The sequence below is a fragment of the Agelaius tricolor genome, unplaced genomic scaffold (assembly GCF_023055355.1).
Source record: "Agelaius tricolor isolate 1412-34295 unplaced genomic scaffold, bAgeTri1.0.p SCAF_8, whole genome shotgun sequence".
NCBI lineage: Eukaryota > Metazoa > Chordata > Aves > Passeriformes > Icteridae > Agelaius > Agelaius tricolor.
The window spans coordinates 24239015-24263459 of NW_027269268.1; the positions used below are offsets into that span (position 1 = coordinate 24239015).

Genomic DNA, 24445 nt, shown 5'->3' on the forward strand with positions numbered 1-24445 from the left:
GTTACCTCAAGTGTTATTGGTCAGCGGTTTTTTGCTTGCCTGTGATTAATAGTCTTTATGTACCTCCCTCCCCAAGGAAAATGCTACATAAGTACAAATACAAACATAACCTTCCTTTAAATCAAACAGGGTCCCTCAGTTCACGTGCATTCATCTTCCCTAAAAACAAGTACCTCATCACAACAGTGCCACTCAGTGCTTGATAAAACACTAAGCACATCAAACACCAGAGATTGTGAAAACTGTGCTCCAAATTAATTCTGACTGCATAAGGGGGGTTCAATTACTTGTTCCACCATCTTCCACAGCAGTATAACTTTTTATAAATTAAAATAATTGATTAATAATGAAACCAAATTGATAATAAACGTTGGCAAATTGTTCCTTGCTTTAGCTTTTGTTAATCTAGTTAAATCAAGATTCTTATAACTTACCACCAAGTTCTGTAGGGCAGCAACACAACCCTCTATTTATAGTAGTGTGATACCTTTGATATATGTAAAGATATAGGACTTGTGCATCACAGAATGACACAGAGAACCCCGAGCAGATACCAGAACTGCTAAACCCACAGCTAGTGACCTACAAAGGCAAGTGCTCAATTTCATTTCAAGGTATTGCCTCAATACTATCCCAAACCGACCAAGTTACATAGCTCAGATATGAGATGCCTTTCTGCAAACTACTACAATGAGAGGCCCATTTTCCTGCCTTTCCAATTCTTCATTTAGCAGAGGGAAAACCTAATCTGACTAGGAAGATGTAAATGCGTCCTCAGGTGTCTGCAAATATAATGCCATAAATGCCTAGCTCACAGTGTAAGACCAGAATAGGTATTAGGGCCACATAGATAGGCTGGACAAAATTCTACATCTCAGAATTAAACCTGCAACCACCACCACTCTGAGCCTGTGGCTCTGAACTTAACCAAGATAAAACAATAAGTGCAAACAAAATCCTGCACCATTGTGCCAGTCCTTTTCAAGATTCTTTTCAAGAAATAAAGCTTGCTCCTGCTTCCTTCACAGCCTGCAAGAATATAATGGGAAATACTGCTACTTGATAAAATCAAAGGCACCTAAGAAAGATCAGGATGTGGGGAGTTTGTATGGCATTCACAGTGTTTGTAAGCTTTATCTCAGTACTCATCCCTAAGACAGTCTTAATGTCTCCCAATTTGAAAGTTTCTTAGAGGGTTCTTATTTTTATTTTGAACCTAAAACTGAATATAGTGCATGCTTATTCTTTTTCCTAGATTAGTGACGTTAAAAATAGATAATGTAAGCTAAATTACATGTCCCTAATTAATGGCAGAAAATAAATAGAACTATAACTCAATATACAAAATTTTCTTCTGCCTATGTAACATGTAGTTAAAACCAGAGTTGATTAACAACACAAAGAGATGATAGACTCATTATCCCTTCTCTGAGTTCCAAGCCATCCAAATAACTCTTAATAACAGCACTGATTAGATGCAAAATCAGAAGTCATGAAGGTAAAAATTAAAATGCCAGGGTCCAACCAAGTATTTTGATCAGTTTAAGAAACAAAGTCAGACAGAGAGATGCAATTTATATAAGTTGTACCTATGCAAACAAGTCCCATGAAGTATTGGCTGGCATAAAGTGCAAAAGCATTATCATTAATACAGAAATAAAACTAAAATAATTTTGTTTTTGCAGAAGTAAGGATGAGTTTTTATAGAAATGTAATGTATTTTCTTTTGTCCTACTTTAAGCTAGTAAGTAAAAGGAAAATATTCAGGTATTTGAAGTTACAGATAGCAGTTCATAAATAAGGATGCTAACTTCTTCTTTTGAATCTAAAACCTGATAATTGAAAGGAGGGAAAGGAAGGGGAAAATTTATTATTATTATTACATATTCAACTTGCTTTCAGGCTATGTCACTTCCCTTTTCTGTAAAATTTTGCTTTCTTAGTTCACTAGTGTAGGACATAAATAAAAAAAACCCACAAAGTCGAATCAAGTATAGATTATTTCAGTTCATACACTTCTTCCTTCAAAGAGAACCTTGAATTTCATTGTTAAGCAATGAAACATTTTTAGAGCCTATGCATCTTTCACTGATGGCAACTAGAGAAGGCTTACTGCTTATAAAATGGCAGTTCCACCATAGTAGAATAATTGCATTCATAACTGGAAAAACACATTTTATTCCCATGCCTACTAATAATACTTCTGCTTTTTTCTCTTTTATACAGCAAAACCAATATACAGTAATCAAGCAGTCTACAGTGATAGAAACACTGGTATTTAATTTACAAATTTTTATTAAATTCTGGCTTGGTTTTCCATAAGATAAAATAAATAAACAAATGAGTCCGTTAACAACTGAAAATTCATAGCTAACCAGAAGATTCAATTATCTTCCATTATTTTGGATTAATTTAAAATGTGCCAAAGTGCTTTAAAAACAAACCAAACCTTTCAAGGAACCACCTCACCTTACTGGAAACCTTGCAGACACATTGCTCAGAGATGATGAAGATGATGAGAATCCTGCCTGTTTCACAGGTCTCAGTTTGGAAAGATAGATACTCTCTCTGTTTAGTACCTACTTCTCAAAACAGACTGGTCTAAAAGTTTGAATTCGTAAGTTCTTTTAAAATTAAGCCACATCTCACTTGCCAATACAAGATTTGGAAACTAAAACATTAAATGAGTCAGATGCAGCGATTAAAGCAGTCAAGGCAAAGAAGAATTTATACTGGAAAAAAATGTCCATTGAGCCTGCATGGAGCTATGTAACCCCACTGCTTTCCTATTACATTTACCCAGTGTATTGGAGTTAAAATTCTTTTTTAGCTGCAATTCTGTATTGGACTACAAAGCCAAGAAAAATATTATACCCAGATGCTAGAATTGTTGAAACAGTAGAAAAAAAATAGTCTGCCAATTTTTAATGTATTGCTATAATTCTTGAAGTATTTAAAAAAAATCCCAAAACAAAACCCCAAAACCACAAAAAAACACAAACAAACAAAAAAACAACCCCAAAAACCTCAAACCTTTCTTAGTATTTGAAATATATTTTTTTAAGGAAGAATACTACTTTTGCTTTTTGAGGGAGAAAAATTCTTGTTTCTCTTGCATCAAGATGCAAATTCAATAACCTTATGACTTTTTTTCCAAAATACATCAATAAAATTGGAATGCTGCTGTCACCATTTCCAATCTCCAACTGATTAATTTCAATTTTACATTAGGTAAGATGACTATATGGACACCTACAAAAAAATAAATGCAATCCAAGGGTCTGATTGCACAGCAAGATTGACAAGATGTAAAATTTAAGATGCACTATAAACTGAAATTCAATATTCACATGAACATAAATTAACTTCAGGAGTCCTTGTTTTCTACAGCAAGTATGTTTCCTTTCATATCCCCTTAATATGATTACATTTAAAATGCAGAGAGGAGCTATTATTTATGACAACTCTGCAGATTCCAAAATTTTGACTGTGAGCACAACTGAGAAAAATTCTCCTAATCCTGAGAACATTTTCAGGAGTATGGTAACGTCTCCCTGTGGATGGTTGACCCTGACTGGAAAATGAAAGTTTCATGGGCCAAGATAAAGTGAGGGAGCAATCACTCACCAGTTACTGTCATGAGCAAAACAGACTCAGCCTGGGGACAAATTAACTGAATTCAACACCAATCAGACAAGTGTAAGATAAATGAGAAATAAAACTAAATCTAAAAACTCCTTTCCTCCAAGGGGCTTAACTTCACTGAATACATTCTCTATATTCTCCCTCCCCAGCAGAGCGGGGGGACAGAGAATGGGGGCTGCAGCCAGTTCATCACACGCTCTCTTTTCTACTCTTTCCTCCTTAGAGGGAGATCTCCTCTCAGTCTTCTCCTCCTACAGGAGACAGGAACTGCTCCAACATGAGTCCTTCCCATGGGATGCAGTTCCTCCTGAACTGATCCAGGACTGGTCCCTTCCAAATGGCACAGTCCTTCAGGAACTGACTGTTCCAGCATGGGTCTCTCATGGGGTTCATTGAGGCTCCTGTATCTACTTTCCAAACCATACAATAACCATGCAAACAGCACCAACAATGAATTTATTTTGCATTCATCTGTAGGTTGAATAATTTGATATTTCTCCAATGAGCTAATGAGTTTTAGCAAAAACAAAACCCACATATTTGGGGTTTGAGGATGACTTGTTTCCATACTTGTGAAAAAGAGCTACTTTACATCTGCCATTATAAATTCACCTTATAGAAAAAAAAGTATGTTGGGAACGTATACATAGAAAGTTTGAAAACACAATAATGGAAGATTTTTTTATTATTTTAAAACTATATTTAATGCACACACAAAAGGAAAAGTATAGATGCAGCAACTGAATAGAGAAGAATTAAATGTAGTTTGCAAATCTATAAATGTAATTCCTATCTATGTTATCTATTCATATAGTGTATTCATAGATAAATTATTATTTGTAAGATATATACAGGCATCAAAGTCCCTTAAAAGTTGAAGAGAGCTGCAGGAAAAATCAATATTGTAAAAGTACAGAAAAATATTTTTAAATCAATCTTTTGAAATAGTGTATTAGGAGTTGACATGATACCTATATTTGCAATCACCCTCTGGTCCTTGGAATTGCAACAAAAATTTTCAAAGTTAGCTGTATGGAAATGATAACTCCAGCATATTTCATAACACTGCCATGCAACACTGCCATATCCATGAACAGGATAATGTTCAACATTCACATCCAAAAAATGCTATTTTTAAAAATTTTAATCAGCTGCCCAGTATTAGACTCATTAATACAGTTTAGCCATGATTAGGTTTCTAGTAATCAAGGTACAGTTGCCCAGTCAACACTCTTTAATAGAATCAACCCTTTCAGGTAGATTAAGGCTAGTGCTGCTATGCCTACCAGAGCAACAATTACTGGTCTAGATATGTTATTAGTTAAAATTTTCTGTTTAGAGACCACCTTGAACTCTCTTTGCAAGATTTCTTCTGTACTTCTCTAGCCCTGACTAAGATAAAGCAGTAACATTTCTTTGGTATTACAGAAGTGATTTACTTCATTATTTTAATTGTTTTCAACTTCTACAGTACATCTATACACTTGAACTTGATGACAGTGTGCCACGGATGATAAAACAACTCATGGTCACAGCAGCCTAGAGTGCTCTAACACACTGTAGCACATTTCAAAGCATTATATTCAAATTGCTAAATAACCACTGCAGAATTTCTAAATAATTTAGCCATTCAAAATTCTCAAATTAAGTTTTATATCTCAGAGACTCACATTTTCTAAATTATATTCCCTCTGTACACATCCTGAAAAAGACATCTGAATAGTCACTGTGCTAATAGAAACAAAAATTTAACCTTACCTGAGATAACTCATTAATATCCACAAGTCCATTGTTGTCTGAATCAAAATAATTGAACATTTGGTCTGTAAGAAGTTTCTTTAATGCCATTTTCTCACCAACAGATTTATCTTTTGATTGTGCAATGTATCTCTGGTTTTGTAGATCTAGTAACATATTTTTCACTTCAGTGTATTCGGTAGGTTTGCATTTATCCCCTGAAAAGAAAATACACAAAACAAGATTATTTGGAACTTAATTTCCTATTAAAAGTTTAAAGGCAAACAAAACAAAACCAAAACATGAAAAAGCATATAGTGCTACAAACAGGGTTATTTTAAGAGATGAGAAATTAATTCTGTAGTAGTTTGAACCGTAACATTTCTTTGTCTGGACTTCAAATTAAAACAAAAACAAATTATTGCAGTTTTAGATATTTTCTCAGACAAGGTTTTCTTTTTATAGAAACTAAGGAAACTTCTATCAGTTTTCAAGACTGCACTTTTTAAATTTATCATTCTGTAAACGTGCATCTGAAGATTTATTAAAGTTTTACCTCTAGTAAAGCTTTTCATATAAATGTAGAAATGCAATGTATGCAAAAAACCCCTGCAAATATGACAGAAAAATATATGCTATATATTTCATAATAATATTTGACTTCAGAAAGCAGAAATTACTCTTGAGTGCTCATAAGCTATCTCTACCTTTTCATTTATTGGACATAGCAAGCTTATTTGAACAAGAAAAGGTAGGATTGCAAAAGGAAGGGAAAGGATATCCTTGACAAGATCTGATTTACTCCTTTCATTATCAAGTCTTCTATAACGTGGAAAATGTTACAGAAACGTCCTGCATACAATGATTACAGTCAGTACTTATTTTAAACCAAACCACAAAATAATGTATGCCTGGTGTTTTCTTATTTCAGTCACTGCATATTTTAAACTGGATAGAGAAACAGTTTAAAAGAGTGAGTTTGGTGTTTTTTATTAAGATAATCTTAGGATTTTGAAAGGGCTTTTTATAACATGAGACATGCAATTGTGTACCAGCCTAACACCATGAATTTGTTGCAGATGTATATTTTCAGCTAGCCAATACTTAACTTCAAGCAGTAACTTCAAGACTGCAGCAATATACTGATTAGCAAAGAAAGTTATTTTGCAATCTTCTTTTTAGTCACTATTCTGAAGTTACATGGATTTATGAGAAACAACTATTAACCTCATGGAAACTGCATAGGCAGATTTTTTCGCAAGTGGATCTTTTAAGAATTATCTAATTTATATGTATGGGACTAGAATTAATTATTTTGGTATATTTAATGGCAGGTGCATTGTTATGGTGATACTGTGAACATATTCACAGACATTACAAAAGGCAGAGAGGGAAGAAGCACCTAAATGCTTCTCACTACCCTAGAAAGACTCAGATCTAGAAGAGAAAGATTTATGATAGATATTAAACCATGGAAGAAAAAATGGTTTTTGGAATCAAAACCACTCCTAGCCTTTTTTGTTTTGGTTTTTCTAAAAGACACCAACTGTTATATAGCTATTTAAGTAACAGAAATAGACAGACCCAAGTTGGATTTAACTGACAGCCTAAGCTATGCATGGTATTTGCATATTTGTCCTCATCTGCCAGGGGCATGAAGATTGAGGCCACACAATTTATAAGAACTGAGTTCTGCGTGACTGCTTTTCAGGGGTCTAATGCAGAAATGCTCAGTAGGGAAACGTTTATTCCTCAGGCATTCTGAAGCTGCAGTGGGCAAACCTTGCCATCTGAAGGGATGCAGGCTCCAGGTGGTGGGGAGGGAAAAGAGCACTTAACTTGAACATACTCTAATTCATTTGGGCCAACTCCAAGAGACTGGGCCAGAAAATAAGCACCATCTTTGTCTCCCCTAGAAAACTTTCCTGGCTGTGGTGCCTTTGAAAAGACAGTCTGGCTGTCTAGGTGATGACTAACACCATTTTGCAGGGATGCAGGGAAGACAAGACAAATCCTATTTGTTAGTTAGTGTATGGCTATCAGAGCTAGCTATCACATTCAGATTTTAGCCCCTAAGATGATCAGTCTCATTCTGCAAGTTTAAAACTGCAAAGAGCTATTCTTTACAGATACAGAACAGAGTAAAAGAGTTTGTATTCTTAATAATATCTGTTAAATCATGAATTTGTCACAGTAGCATTGACAAGTTGCTTCATGCCCGAGTTTAAAAGAGAAACTCACACTGATGATTTTTTTTTTCCTTTAAGCACAGAACCATGCCTGTCCCTTTAATGATTGACCAAGAATTGAAAAGAGGTTTTCATCTCAACAAAGGCAATAATGATGCTAATGTTCATTTGAATATTGAAGATTATTTAATTATAAATTCTGGACAACTTATGTGCAAATTGCACAAATATTTCCATGAGTGATTTTACAAGTCATGCAAATTTAGAGGAAAAACAGTTAAATGTATTTATCACATGATCATGAAAAACATTGCAATAATTAGTTGTGCTTCCTAATTTTAACTCCAAATATTTTATGGAAAAAAGTTGTAAAGGAAGTTTGATTGCATTCCAGGAAAGACATTTTAATGTACTTTAGACATTAACTTTGCATCTAAAACTTAAGGAAAAATGAACTAATGTATTCTGTCACAGCACCTGTTCAGAGAGAAGAATTCAGAAAACATCTTTTCCATGACATTTCTACTTCTCCTTGCACAGCACAAACTTCTGTAGCTAGTATAATAGTCCTACAAGAGCACTTAAATATTGCATGTTTATAAACCATTTATACATATTACCAGAGGAGAAAAGTATTTGTATCATTTTTTAATAAAATCCATAAATGTTGTCTAATACCAAGTAATCTGAGAGACTGCTAATGCCACAAGTTTGGGTACTTTCTGTAGAAAAAATTTCATTCACAAATTCAGCAAAGTAATCTGTTAGAAGTACTATATTATGTATAGATCTTTTGATCTATAGATCTTTTGATCTAACACCCGCTTTCTAAATATTACTATGAATTTTAGCAGTTCACTTGAATCCAGTGAGAGATGAACTGTCAGGTTATGATCTTAGATAACTAAAGTTGAGGTAAACCAGGTGTCCACAGCTATACTACATTAAAAGCTTTTCAATTTTATACATAATTGAAAGTAGTCTTTACAGCAACATCTGTAATTTAAGGACAAGCATGATGGATGGATATTACTGACAGATAAAGGAATCATAAGGAAACAATGAGAGACTCCTACTGAACACAGGCCACAATTTCATTAACAAATTGCTTCTCATTGTCATGATTGCCTTTTACTGCAATATTTGAGGAAGTGTAAAGCTGATGTTTAAATTACAGGAATGAAGCTCTATTTACAAGAGACCTCCCCCAGGCTGGAGTAGCAGCATAAAGAAAAACTCAGTTACTTTATTTATGTTCTAATTTAGTAAGCATTAGTTGTGAAATAGCTGTCTCAATGACACATGAATGGTAAATGGGGATTAGTATGTCAACCTTTATAGCGAGGAAAAGTAATTTATGCTTAACAAAATTGAGAAAGACAAACTACTGGGAATACACTACAATTATATTACTTCCAAAAAGGCCTACTAAATTCTATATAATTAGCTACATACATGAAAGGGTAACCGACATGTACATAATTTATTAACTTAATTCCATTTTTTAGCACTTTTTTCTTTCATTTTTGAACAAGAATTCCTACAAAAATAAATAGTTATTTTCTGAAAAAATCCCAGAAAGTAATAGTAGAAAAAGAAAACACAAAATTTGCTTTCCTGTTCATTTCATTCATGGAAAGGACCAGTTCTACTACACAAGAGTTTTTCTCCAAAAAAACCAACCAACCAACACCAAAACAAACAAAAAACCCTCAGTAAAAAAAACCTCAGTAAAAAAAAAAACCTCTACCATGATTTATTTCACAAGTTTTAAGCCATTGTCTATGCAATTATAGAAGATGTGCAGACACCTAAAAGTGACAGGACAAACACAATGGAATCTAAGTGCAGGTCTCCAGTTCCATATTTTGCTCTTTCTGAAATAGCGATATTCTTAGGGTTTAATTCATTGAAACTCAAAAATAGTAGAAAAATGGAAACATTAGCTGCTTCCTTCCATTCAGTGCAAGAGCTATGTAGCTGTATCCCTGTTACCTAGGAAACAGCGCAAAGTTAGATTTTGAGTGCTATTGTCCTTCTAGACAGTATTGAATGCTGGTATCTGCCTAAAACAGAAAAAGAAGTTCTGTTTGACAATTAGTTGATATTAATTTGTATGGAGAAAAAATTATCACAAAATGAACTAATTCTTTATGAAAATGTGGGAAAGGAACATACACATTCTTAACACCTACAGAAAAATAATAAAGAATCAGCTAAGTTAATAATTTAGGGAACACTCCTTACATCCAAAGTCAGATATCAGATTGATGTATTCCGTAGTTTTTAGAAAAACACGAATATACACAAAGAAGAAAAGAATGCACATATTTAAAAAACACAATAAAGCAAACCATTTGATTTCTCAGTTCTTTCACCACATTCATGGTTAATACTTTAGCTTTTCTTTGCCTGAGCCACTCCATTTAGCAGGAACAACCCCTGTGTCAGAAAGCTAATATTCACAGCATGTTTATCCCTACAAAAGACATCAGCTGCTGAGATACAATTTGATTCTGAGCTATCTGTGATTTTGCACTGAATTTTATCTCTATCTATTGATAGATTTTTATCTATATAGCACAAACAGTTTCCACATTATTCTTTTAAAACTAAAATAACTTTGGTTCTTTCAGATATGGCAACTAGTTTTCAGTGAAGCATATCTCATATGAGCAGTTTTAAATAATCCAAAACAGATATATGCATAAATCAGATTGTAGGAAATGGAATAGACCTTATAAGCAGCAACACCTAACCTTCTACATTCTGAGCATATTCAGAATAATCTAATTAAACAAAACAATTCACTGCAAAATCACAAATTATATTGCTTGGAGAAAACATGAGAAATTAATCCAAGACTATATATACATATATATATATATATACACACATACATATACACATATAGAAAAATACAGATATGCATATACACACATGCATATGCACATACACACAGACATATCTGATATCAATCAATTTCAAACATAACATAAGGAAAAACTTGAAGGTCTTCATCCATTCAGCTATTTCTCAACATCTGCCTATAGTTAAAGCATTAAAGTTTTACTCTTGTAGCCCTGACAAATAAAGGGACACTTTACACACTAAAATTTCTTAGGTTTATCTGAAAGAAACTTCAAATCAGGTATCATTTCACAATATCTTATTTCTCAATATAAAATTCATATCTTCCAAATCTAGAGGTCAAAAGTTTTGACTCTTATTCTTTGGTCTCCTAACTGAAGCTCTGGACCTAGAAGAGAAACCATCTCACCCATAGCAGAGAACTAAATTTTGACCTATGGCCCAGAGTTTGAGGCAGGTAGAGAGGAAAACTTTACACTCAAAGCAAATAAACAGGGATTAACATCAAAGCTTTTCCCTGTTGAAGCTATGTTTTAAATAAAAGGTGAGAATATGAGAATTTGAGAAAAAAAAACCACGAGATTTCAGGCCTGCAAATTTTGGCCCAACAGCTGCTCAGATGCACATATTCAGACGTAGTAAAAAAAAAAAAAAGAAGGAAAAAAAAAAGACATTTTGAATCTGTGTTTGGCTTCTGGGTTTTTGGTTTTTTTGGGAGGATGGGGGGGGCTGGGTAATTTACACACAGCAGATGTGCTGCTTTCCATCTTATTGTGTGCGTCCGTCCAAACTTTCTAATGACATATACAATTATCTAAATCTAAATTCGGCCTTACTGCTAAAGTCAAGATACTTAGGTGTTAAGGACTTCACTTACTCAATTCTGTTGTGCAAATAGATTTAAATAGCTACAATTTTTTTTAAGAATGTTCAACAGTGCTCTCTATTGTTATGGAATATACATATAAAAATAGCTCCCACATAAACAAACAATGCAATTCTAGAGAGACAGGCACACAAATACAAAAGTTTAAAGTTATATCTGTTATTGTCCTTGAAAAAGACTTCTAATTAATTACTATAGCTGGTATATAAAACAGAAATTAACCTAGATTTTCAAAGCCTTAGCTGTACTTTGTAAATTAGGAATAATGTTGTCCTTCTCTCAGATACCCCCAGTTAAAATGTCCTGAACCACTGCAATTTTTCAAAGCTAAAATTCATAAGACAAAAGTCATAATTTCACTTAATTCCACATATTGGCACAAGTCTGGTGTCCAGACTTATCTGGGGATACATATAAACAGCTTTTCAGTGCCTAAACAATCAATAGTTCAGACATACTATTCAGATCTTCCTTAGAGAAATGCCATTTAGCTTAAGAGACAGCAGAATCTGTAATAAATTTACATTAAAATTGACCAAAAAAGCAACTGAAAATCAGTTACAAAAAGTACTGAAATCAGCTTTTGGGGTAGTGATCTGTGTTATTCTTCTGGTTGTTAATGCAGAGTAGTGGTCATATCACAGATCTCTGGATGGAAGAAAATAGGTCATATAAACTTTCACCTTCAAGCTGGCATTTGAAAGCTCTAGCAGGTTGGCAGTAATGAGCTAAACATCATTTTCCACAGCTGAGAAAACAGTGAATGTTGGGGTTGTGTGGACAGCATGTTAGCACCACAAACACTGTAAGCAGTGCTAGTCTAAAACTGGAAAATACAGGACTCTTCTACAGGATTGACCCTGTGGTGAAACAACTCAAATCCACACTGATTTCATACAGTGGTATCACTTCTCAGAACTACTCGTGTAGTTCATGCTTACTTTGAGGTATTATACCACGGTAAAGAGATGAAAATGAGTGCATTTTACGATGGAAGGGTTTTGGTTCTTTTCTTGTATCCAGCTCAAGCTTTTAGATCAGTTTTTCTATTTTGTTTCATACATCTTAAAAAAAATTAACCTTCTGTTTCATCAGTAAACATTAACACATAACATTAACAAGATAATCTCGGCTTCCTTGTCCTCTTTAAAAGAAATTTGAGAGTGAAGAAGAGAAAATCAGTATGTCCCAAAGGAAGGCATTATTAAAAATGAAGGTTGAGACAGAAGTTTAATGCAGCATTTTATTTTCCCCTCTAGTAGAGTTAATGCAACCATTGCTGCTGTTAGTCTTCCTCCCACAGGGCTTAAACAATTTTTGACTTGAAGTATCTAAAGTGATGCTATGAAAGTTGTAAAACGCTATAGGCCTACATTAAAAAAAAAAAAAAAAAGCATTCCACATCCAGCAAGAAAACACTTGTGGAATGTAAGCCTCACCAGAAAATCTATGCAGAATTCTACTTCTGCTTCTTGGGAAGCATGTATCAGAGGGCTCTCTCTTATTAAACACAAACAGAGAACAGAAAGCTACTGAAACAGATGAAACATTAAGTCATAATCTTCCTTTTCCCAAAAGCTTCCCAGAAATGTGGAGTATTAATATGTTTATGAAGGGAAGGTATGAAGATTGGGCTAAGCCAAACTAAAGAGGTACTGAAATTTTGGGGAATGAAAGAAAAAGAACATAGTTTTGTTGCTCCATTCCTATTTCTTCTCCACTATCACCTATGCCCACTTTTTCCTTTATTTCACCTCTAGCACAGTTGGGTTTTGCTGCTAATAGCAGAAGTTGTTACATTCAGTCTTTTGCTATAAGAAAAGGAGGCTCAGTTTTATTTGTGTGTGTATATATATGGAGCCAAAAATTAACAATAACTTGGCATCACACACACTTGTGTCTGAATTTCTACTCAGACTCATACTTGAAAGTTAGAGTGGTGTAAATCAATGCAAGAGAAAAGCCAGGCCTACATAACCAGACTTGTATTTAGAGATGCAGTGTGAACATTGCCAAGTTCTCAGATTATGCACTAAGCTTGACCAGTCATCCTTAAAAAGTGTTTTGATCATTGTTTTCTTTCACAGTCACAGAATAGGCTACCTAGAGAAAATAGATCAACATTTGAATTGAATACTCTTGAATTCCTAAAATTATGTGTTTTAATACAGAATTATTTTTATATAAATTTTATGTAAAATCTCTGAAATAGGTGGTCTGGTTTACGTATGGAAACATGACAGTGATCATAAAATAACATCCAACAGTTTAAAATAGGGACTTTCAACCTGTCAACTAGCATGTGCCACAGAGCAATTGGGTATATCTATCCCCTCACAATAGATGATGTAAACTGACAGTTTTCATTCTATATGTTTCCTGTTCACAGATAAATGAAGAGAGGTAGTGTAAGACTTCAAAATATGCAACCTGCAAAAGGGATACAACTCTTGTCTATTTGTAGAAGTGTCATACCCACATCTGCTGTTTCTGTTTTCCTCCTTTCAAACTTGGTCTTTGAAGTAAATAGACTTCCAGTCTCTAAAAACAAATTCTGAATGAAAAAGAACATTATAGGCTGTCTTTTGGGGTATTTCTCTTTAGGAGGATTCTCATCTCACACCATACTAAAATGCTCTTCACCACCACAAATTTTGTAAAGTTTCTGTGCAGTCTTGAAGCCATACAGGTTCAGCTGGTTTATGGAGAAGGAGCCATGAGAGCAAATGCCAAGAGCAGAGAATCTTTCAGTGACTGAATTAAACTAACATCTGCCTAATGAAAAGACCCTTAACTGTGAAAGGAAACTAGTGAAAAGGGCCAAGTTTTCCTCAAAACTATTAAAGAAATCATTACATTCAGACTCTTCCTAAATATAATGGAAAACTAATTTTCAAACTTCACACACAAATCTATTGTGAAAACGCATTTGTTTCAATTTTCAGACTGCTAAAAAACAGGTGCAAATGTCAAACAGGTTAACAAATAAGAAGAGATACATTAAACATTAAATGCAAATGAAAAGTAACCCCTGACGTGATATTGCTATTACAATTCCAGAGAAAATACATTAGGAAATTATGTCAGAAACAGAGTGTATATATAAATATGTATACTTATGTATACTAATGATAATAAAGCAACAGCCAGGTTCAAATGCAAATAAGATAAAAGAGAGGTTGTTTAAACCATTTAATGTTGTAAAGGTGTAAATTATCCTGTTAAGCATGGGAAAATTGTATCTGCATAATACTGCTTGAGATACCATTGCAGAACAAGTTTAACTGCTGGTATATTTTTGTTGTTTCAGAAAAACAGGAACACAGTGGGAACACTATAATAAAGTACTAGCTGTTGTATAGAAATAATTGGAGCTATAAACCAGTATCCTCAGTTCTTATTTTTGTACTAAATAGAAATTAAATCCACAAACTCATTTAAAAAACTCTAGAAACAAACTTGATCTATAAATTTCATCTTAGTTGATTGCTTGAAATAGCAGGCACAGATTTGATTTAGATAAAATTCCCTCAATTTTATTTTCTTATATTGAACAACACCATGGTAAAGAAATTATTATTTTGAGAAAAAGATATTCCCTTTCCATACATGACAGAAAATGCACAAATACAACTGTACTACTACTATCAGATTACTTAGTGGATTTTTTCCAACTATATCCTACTTTTTTAGACTCGCCCTTGTCGAAAAGTAATGTACAAGAAATTCATGGAAGATGAATACTGTGTAAAACCATATTTTATATGCACAGACAAGTGGTGACAATATCTCTAGTGATTCAGCCTGACTGAATTCCACATACTAGTACCAGACTTTTCTCATTGTAACTAATAAGACACACAACACAAATGTTCAAAAATCCTTGCCAAGAAATAAAAAGCATGTATTAATTACTATTAGTCTTGAAGTCCTTTAATTCCTGTATCCATAGGAGTACAAAACTGATTTAAAGACTGAAGTCTTTAGAAAAAGCAGTACACTGGAAAGAAGATTGTACTGTGATATGTACCACACTGTGTTAATGGATGAAAATCTTATTTTAAGGATTTATAAATTTATGCAGGTTCAACCTAAATTTACCTCTATACCTTAACTGAAAAGGAAAGAAGAGGGAAAAAAAGGTGAAAAAGAGCTTCATATTATCTTAACTCTGAGATTATTTGCAAGTTAGGTAGTTTTCAGAGCTTCCTACCAGTGACAAGTAACCAGAATTTAGTCTGCCATCTGCCTTGGAGACTGAAGTCTCTTTCACAACCAAAGGGTACCACAACATTCATGTAATAGAGGCAAGGAATGTTATTGCTGCTGTTATTATTATTACTACTAGTGCTAACACTACTACTATTATTATTCCTGTTCTGAGAAAAGAGTGGAATTAACTAGTAAGAGTAATTATGTTTACAAGACATTCCAGTAGCACTGAAAAAGCAGAAAGAAAGCAGCCAGAGTAAGGCTTTCCAAAAAGACTCACTCTGCAAATAACCTTGAAAATGAAACTCAATCTTTATTTCTCTTCTTTTTCTATATTCCCTATATAATAAAGAGGAAGTGGTGAGAATGGACATAAAATTGTCTCTTAGAAATTAAAAAAACAACCCTTAAACTGGATAAATACTGAGATGTTAAAAGTCATTCATACTATTGCTGTCCTGCTTTTTTAGAATTGTAAATATAGCTGTCTTTGGATCTGGGTTAACAGGGGGCTGTTTCTGGATTCTGTTTTGCTTTAAGGGAAAACACGAATCCAAAAATTCTCACCTCCATACTTCTCAGAAATAATTAATACATTATATGTATTGGCAGGAAATAAAATGAATGGCATTTAGATACAGATTATCATCTTTATAAATGAATAACCTTATTTTGCCTTCCAACTTCATCCATTCTGTTAAGAAGAGGTAGTCAAGATCCTCCCACAGATACTGGAAATATATTTTTTAAGTCTCAAACAGACAGTAAATATTAACCAAATTAAATCACCAGTAACCAGAATTCTCTGAGATGCAAAGTGAACCTGTGCATTTACCCTTTGCAAATGCTTAGGGTTAAGAAATATTTTCAGCCTTGTAATAAATTGGACAATAGATCAGCATGCAAATTGCAACATGGCCACTTGTGCATATACTACCCATAACATAACACTGGAATAAATAAGAAAAGGCTGGAAAGCAAGGGCACAGGACATGCAGTTCTTTAAGAGCTCCCTTTTTGTTAAATTAACGATTCTTTAAAACTCTAAGAAACTGCCAGTATTTGTCAATTCAAAACTTTAGTGACTTCAAGAAATGCCCTGACCAATTAAAATTACTTTCAGTCCCACCTAGGAACAGCAACCTTCATTAAAAGCTGTTAATGATTGTTAATTCAGCAGGGATACACAGCTGTGTGAGTAAACAGAAACTGCAAGAAACCACAATAACTACCTCCCAGAAAGGGATTATCTAGTTCTATTTGTAGGTCAGCTGAAGTATGTTGTAAAACTTTAAAGCAGTTTCATCCTTTCTGACTCGTAAGAGGTTTAAAAACATCGGTTATTCTTCAAAAATCCACCAAGACAAATGGTCAGGAATTTGGGGACTGCATTTGAAATGAAATACCCAATACATGGTCAGCTTCACAGCACCACAAGTCCTTCTGAAAAAAGTAACTAATTTGAAAAGACACACTAATGAAGGTGGAATTTGTTATTTAATATGAACCTATCCCCTACACCAAATTCACTACTTAATTTTTTATGTAAATGCGCAGAGGTTTCTTCTGGAAGGGCCTTTCAAGTCTAAGAATAATCTAAATAACTTTTTTCAACCCCCTTGAAGAACGCTTTCTATTTGGATATACTATGCATCACGAGAGACAGGAGGTGTGCATCCAAACTTCAAACTATTCTAAGTAACAAAAATTATCTCATTAAGAAGAGAGCATTTTTCCTTAATTCTCATGTTCAGTAAATTAGTGTGTGTCAGTAAAATGAATTACACTCTATTCTCAGCTGCACTCCTAAAAATAAAGCAGATCTGATCTTAAAGAAGGTGGGGGCAGCCTTCTTAAGCCTGACTGAGTGCCCAGGCTTCAGAGGTATCCCTGAGGCATCTTCGCAGGCTCAGTCTCAGATCCTGAACAGGTGCCAGAGGGCAACAAGAATTTGAAGCAGAGGAACTGGAAAAGATTTCAGTGTGAAAGGCCTAAAAACATACTGCAAAAAAGTGAGACAGCCTCACCAAGTCACGTTCCTTAGCAGGCAGTGGGGCACATTCATGGCATGACACTGACACCTCTGCTTCTACAGGCTTACCCATTTGCTGGCTCACATCAACACCCTTGGCTTTCACAGGGGAAGCTTCTTAATTACAAGGCCTGAGCTCAGGTGCAGTTCAGGTGCTGAGAGCAGATATTCTGGCTATAAACTGAGAAACCAGTCCATACCTTAATTGGGTATAATCTTCTAGGTTACCATTAGACAGTTCTAAGGCACTAAGAAAAAGGCAGATAAAAAAAAGGCTTAGCAGAATAAATTCCTAAGTCCACACATGCCAGGTTTGTTATGAACAGTAGACCAAGCAATTCCTGACCTGTGAATGTCACAAGCAGGTTAGCAAATTTATCATTCCATTTTTCCCCCAGGGGAAAAAGAGACCAGACATGTAAAAAGAAAATCATCATGATAAGGACAAATATTTTTAAAAGTAAGTAGGTCTGAGAAAAAAAAAAAAAAAAAACAACCACTAAACTTTTTTTTTTAATTAATATTTTAAATTAGGACAGAAAGACAAAATTAAGGATGTGAGTGGACACACCTTCTTTAGCCATGCATGAGCACAGAACACCCGCAATAGATACTGTTGAAGCTAAAGCACATACCAGTAACAAACATTTCTGAACTACACCATTTCAACATATACATTAAAAATAAGTATATACTGAAATTCATGCTGAACAAAACACTATCACTGCTAAAACTGTCACTCTGCCAACCAATCTCCTTGCAAAGGGTCAGATTCAGATATAGGAATCTGAACTCAAATCTGAGCATAAAGTAATTTTATGTTGCATATCTCAGCAAAAGAGTTGAGGAACACTCAGAAACTCTTCTCAGCACAAAATTTTCCCAGTTTAGTATTCACAAGAGGGTATATATTTAGCCAGTTATTTGAGTAGTCTTTTATCTCATCATCAAGGCATGCTGCCATGGTATGACCTTCTGGAACACAATCTATAGTAAATATTTTCCTTCAAAACTATTTCTCATCACACAATACTGATGGGGACTTTTTTTTTTTTTGTCAAAGGTAGTCCTCTGAGCAGAATTTCATCAGACATATGTCATATAACCATTTATTGGTGTGCATTAGATATTGTCAGATATGAAGAAAAATATTCTGTCAGAACAGAAGTAAGTATTTGGTCAGCAACAAAAATGGGCTGCTAGAGAGCAGCTCTATAAACAGATGCGGTTTCTGTTATTGTCCTTTTGCCATCTGACATGAAAATCAGGTCCAATTTATTTAGATTAGTATTTGTTCAATGCTAAAAATGTCATGCTCAGCAAATATAAATACTATCTGTTCAGAAGAACTTATGTTCTAAAGGCAAATTCACAGAATATGATCACTTACCTCTTTCCATTACCCATTTCTATTTCACTAGCACTCAATTTTCCTTGATGGTTTCTGACTTGTTAAATGAGTTCATTTACTCACTACAGTAGGATTAACTATGTTAAAAGCAAATGAGTCCTTGCACTCTTGTATTGGCACTGAATTCTTGACTATCAGAATATTTCATTCCTCATTTACTCAATGAATTAATATGCAAGGTTTATCTAAGAACTGCACACTGAACATTCCTACATGTTACTGCAGTTGCTCTAGATAATCTTCCCCCGCCCCAAAGCAAAGAGTGATAAAATTCTCAGTGTGCTTTCCCTGTGGATATAATGTTTCTATCAAACAGATGGGTGGATTTCTTCAATCTTTCTAACAAGAATTAATGGAAATTAAAAAAGGATTTATTGACTAGCGGCAGATGGCTGAAGGATTTTGCTTAGGTACAACTCATGTAAATTACAAAAAAAGCAAATTCAGCCTCTTGTTGTGGACAAGAGGTTATTCCTGTGTTTACTGTTAAAAGAAAGTAAACACTTTCCTTTTAACAGTCAAACATTGCTTATTCCAAAAGTCATGGGCTTGGGAACACTAGGCCAAGGGAGTAAGATACTTGCTTCACAGAGTCACAGAATGGGAAGGTTGGAAGGGACCACAGCGGGTCACATCTGGTCCAACCTCCCCGATCAAGCTGGGTCATCCCAGAGCACAAGGCACAGGATTGCATCCAGACAGTTCTTGATTATCTCCAGTAAGGGAGACTCCACACCCTCCCTGGGCAACCTGCTCCAGGGTGTGCTCACCCACACAGTAAAGAAGTTCTTCCTCGTGTTCAGGTGAATCTTCCTGTGCATCAGTTTCTGCCCATTGCCTCTTGTTCCGTTGCTCTGCACCACTGAGCAGAGCCTGGAAAAATCCCTTAAGACCCTCCCTTCAGATACTGACAGACATTGATGAGGTCCCCTCTCTGCTGTCTCATCTTGAGACTGAACAGGCCCAGCTGTCCTCATAAGAGATGCTCCAATCCCTCAATCATCCTGGTTTCCCTCCACCAGACATGCTCCAGGAGCTCCATTTCTCTTTTGTCCTGAGGAGCCCAGAATTGGCCATAGCACTCCACATGAGGACTCACCAGAGCTGAGCAGAGGGGCAGGATCATCTCCCTTGACCAGCTGGAATGTCCTTCCTAATGCACCCCAGGACACTGTTGGCCTCTTGGCCACGAGGACACTGCTGGCTCACGGACAGCTTGGTGTCCACCAGAACCCCCAGGTCCTTCTCCACAGGGCATCTTTTCCATGCCCATGTAAAATCTATCAGCTCCGTGTCTAAAAACACTAGGACTGAAATTCTAGAACACAGTTTGAATTTTTTGTATTCATAGTAATTTGTTACTATGCAGAAAATTGATTTCTTCTTAGATAAAAATTATATTTGGAAAGAAAATATGATCTCTGCAAAGATAAAGAATATTTATAAACCAAAATAAATTTAAGTAGGTTCTATAAAACATTTTAATAATAACCACATTTTTTACTCATTCACAAAGGTCTTGATAACCTAATATAATATTAAGTTACAAGCTTGGAAGCCTCAGAAATTATACATAAAAAAGACAATAATTTATTTATAATTCCCCATTAAATGTTTATGTTTCTTGAGTTAAAAAAAAGGAACTCTTCTATTTTATGTTGTAATTACAGAAACAAATCAGATGTTTCTGGTGAAAAAATAAAACAATTAAAAATATCTTCTGGCAAGACAGAATAGGATTTAACCTATATGTACATTTTAATAACATTTGTATTTTAACATTTTTCTTATGATTCATTTAATTTTAAAGGCACACTGGAAACAGGTTAAGATGATGGTTTGGGCCACTGGTTTAGTGCTTGTTTTTCTTTTCCTCCAGAACAATAACCTAGATATTTGTGTAATCTATTTGAAATCTGCTCTCTTACTGAAAAACTCTCTATGTGTACAGTTAAAATTATAATTACTGGGGTATTTCAGCTCCATCTAGATAGTAATATTAGTTGTAATTCCAAAATGTTAATGGATTTTCATGTTATAGGCTTTAGGTGAAGCTAGTCTTTATCTTCCTTGAGAGAAATTGCAAAACCAACTTTAAGTGATCTCTAAGAATTGTTATCTCATCACACAATATAATTTCTGGTAAATTTTCAAAACTAGCAATACTGTTCCCAAATTCTATTTGTTCCTAAAAGTATTTATGTGGATATTATTAACACACATATATTATCAAACCTACCCAAGCCTACTCAGAAATTTAAAACACAATTTAGGCATTGCATGATTTGCTGGTAGATGAGCACATTCTGAAGAATAGCATGCAATTTGGAAAGTAGTCAACCCTGACTACAAGCACAATGTGTATTCAGAAACAGTTTCCTTTAGTAATGCAACAAAGGTAGCTGAAGAGCTTGAATGGCTACACACACGTAAATTGAGGGACATAACCCACCCCACATATTTATCAAAAACAAGTTTCTTCCAGTTCAGTCACTGTTAATATTGCTGCTCTGTTTAAAACAGTAGAAATTTTGCTTTACATATTTAGTCTACAAATCCAACAGGAGTGCAATAATTTCATGAAAAGGCAATTAACTGAGAAATAATATAACCCTACCTTTGACTTATCGCACTAAAATATTATAATACAAACATACATACCTACACACAGAGAAAATATAGCTTTAGCAAAAAAAAACAACTTCTACAGACTTGGCCAATCAAACAAAGAACCAGTTTATGGAACTACTTTCAATTCTTAATGGTTCCATGGGTAAAACACAATTAGTGAAGTCAATAAGTTGTCACATATGCTTACTGCTGGTAGATTTCAAAGCTGTCTTCCACGTCGTGTTCTTAGCTCACAGTGAGAGCTATATTCTTAGAAAAGTTCTCTAAGAACTGGTTTGTGAAAAATGCAGCTAGAAAACTAAAAAACGAAATCCCACTAACATGATACAAAGATACATATTCTTTATCCCAAGTCTAAATGAATTTCCACATATTTGAAGTCTAAATAGTTTAACTCAAAATTTTAGGCTTTTCTGCTGCATTTCAAGTACAGCTAAAAACAAGTCTATACCTTTTACTTTGTATTTACTATGGGCTTCAAAGATTTCAAAATTAAGAAAGTGGGAAGTGAAGCAGTTGAAATATTTAATGCTTAATTGGACTTAATGAACTTTAATTGAGTTTTTAAAGAAGTGTGTGTGGGATGGTAGCCTGAATTTTGCTCCATACTAAAAATATATTTTCAGGGAATATTCATACTGACTGCAACTAACTTATCCTTTGAAAGGTGTGTTGGCATTCTAATGATTTTTCATGGTAATATCAAAATAGATCAGCTTTCTTACTTGAATATTTGCATTTTAAAACGTCCTCTTATGATGTAGTATTATAAAATATGACAATTATTTGTATTGTGAGTAGTCCAAACAAGATGAAACCTAAAATGTGGCCTGCATCCATAAAGTAGAGTTCTGAAAGTACCAAATGTAAAATGCAATACCCCTTTATTTTCTCTTTTTTCAAGATAGACCGAAAGATATAAGTACCAGCCAACTTTATGTAATTTATACACAAACTGATTTTTTCCTAAATCAATAAATCCACAACTCATACTTTCTTCAATAGAGCAAGGCTGCATATTAACTACTTTGAATAGATTAGTTTATGAGCAAGTCATTGCCCAAAAAGTTAGAAAAGAGAAGCATAGCACAATGATGCAAAGGAACAAATATATAAGCATTAAAATACTTCTATTTTTAATATAAACCACTGATATGAGTTCTTTGAAATCACGCTTTCAAATTATTTCATGCTAGCAAAACAAGGCATCAATTAGCTGAAGTTCCTCATAACTCCCAATTAAAGTTAATGGAATTGATAAATTGAAAAAATTCAATACAAAAACCAGTTTTCATTGAATCTCTGATAGTAAGAACTACTGGGTGTAGCTTTTTCAAGGAAAAAAAAGACAGTATTTATGGGAAAAAGTAATTTATCTTGCACTAAGTCCTCAGTAGAAATACTCAAGAAATATTTCTACATGCACAGCAATGTCCTTTGACCTTTCTTCAGCACTTCCAAACCTCCTGAAAATATATTTTCATTTTTTCTCATTTTCTTCACTTCTCTCTTCTATTTTGTATTCTTCCTTTTATTCTAAGCAACGTATTCCTCCTCCTCTCAATATTTACATAAGAATAAAATTATTTCCACAGTATGTCTTAAAGAACACTTTGCATTGCACACGCAATCTCATCATAAATCAATTCTTTGGCTTGAAACTCAGGATGAGAGTAGGTGGATTAGTTCAAAAATTCACATGGATGGAAAAGTAAGTGCAGATTCTGGTACTTCAGCTGCTGGAAGGAGTTACATGCACATGCTGTTATGAAGAAGGGAGAAAGATGCCTTGGTCTGTTTTGTCTGCCTCTCTCACCCTGCTAATTCAAATCTTTTGTCCTTGTACCAACACCAGCTCTGCTAAAAGATTCCTCACTCTGACTGCTTGCTGTGGTTTTTTACAATTGTCAGTTCTCTTTCAAACAGCAAAGTGTTGGTCTAGGTGGGTGTTTGGAAGCTCAGTCTTCAGTTGTGCTCCACATGAAGTAGGTAAGCAATTTTGTACTCCAGAAACGCTGCACATACTATATACATAGACTGCTTAAAGTTTTCACCCATGCTAATTAAGAAAAGTATACTCAAGGAAGGTTGTCATCCTCATGAACATTAAGAATATTCAGTACACCAATTATCTGAATATTATCATCAAAAGTCCTTGACTGGATTATATAATTATTGAAATGACAGTTGCAGTTATTCTCCTGGTATCTCAGACAATAATAAAGTTAAGTGCTCTAATGATTTTTCCCCCTATTTGTTAGTGGATACCTATTAACTTCTGAACTGTATAGAAGATCACACCCAAAAAGTTAAGACTGAATCAAAACCTCCTAAAACTCTTCCTTCACAGTCTAATTTCTAAAGGAGATAAGCTCTTTCCTTTTTAAGCTTTTCCCAGCACTGCTATTATTTTATTTCAAGTATCACAGCAATCTCTGCAGCTCAGGAAAATGGGCTCTGAATAATTTACCATTTAATTTTTTTTTATTTAATTTTGTAGTCCAAAAGATTTGAGTTACCAATGTCAATTCATATAAAATTCTCATGACTAGAAAAAAATCGATGGGCTAATCTATCTAGATTACTAGCTACCCAAAAATAAGAGGTGCAAAAGATCTCTGTTAGTTCGTTCAGATCAATGTGCCCAGTCTACAATTACGTCTTGAGACACACTGTCTCTCTGTCAATCCCTGTTAGCTCATTCTTCCTCTTGTCCCATCTACTCTGCAATGAGTCCTTCAGAGGCTACGTGGAAGTAGTTTCACATCTGCTTCACAGTAGAATTTCTCAAGTATAATTCCACAGTTAAAATGCTGGAACTAGGCAGAAAA

General features: G+C 34.4%; 1 protein-coding gene across 4 annotated transcripts in view; it reads right to left on the reverse strand.

Annotated features, from left to right (window-relative positions):
• The window catches only part of FSTL5 (follistatin like 5), a 272587-nt gene that overhangs the window by 118977 nt on the left and 129165 nt on the right, over positions 1-24445 (reverse strand). For all 4 annotated transcript variants that reach the window (XM_071431980.1, XM_071431982.1, XM_071431978.1 and 1 more), the window contains exon 5: positions 5404-5600. In XM_071431980.1, the coding sequence (XP_071288081.1) occupies positions 5404-5600 (197 nt within the window). The remainder of the gene's footprint in view (positions 1-5403; positions 5601-24445) is intronic.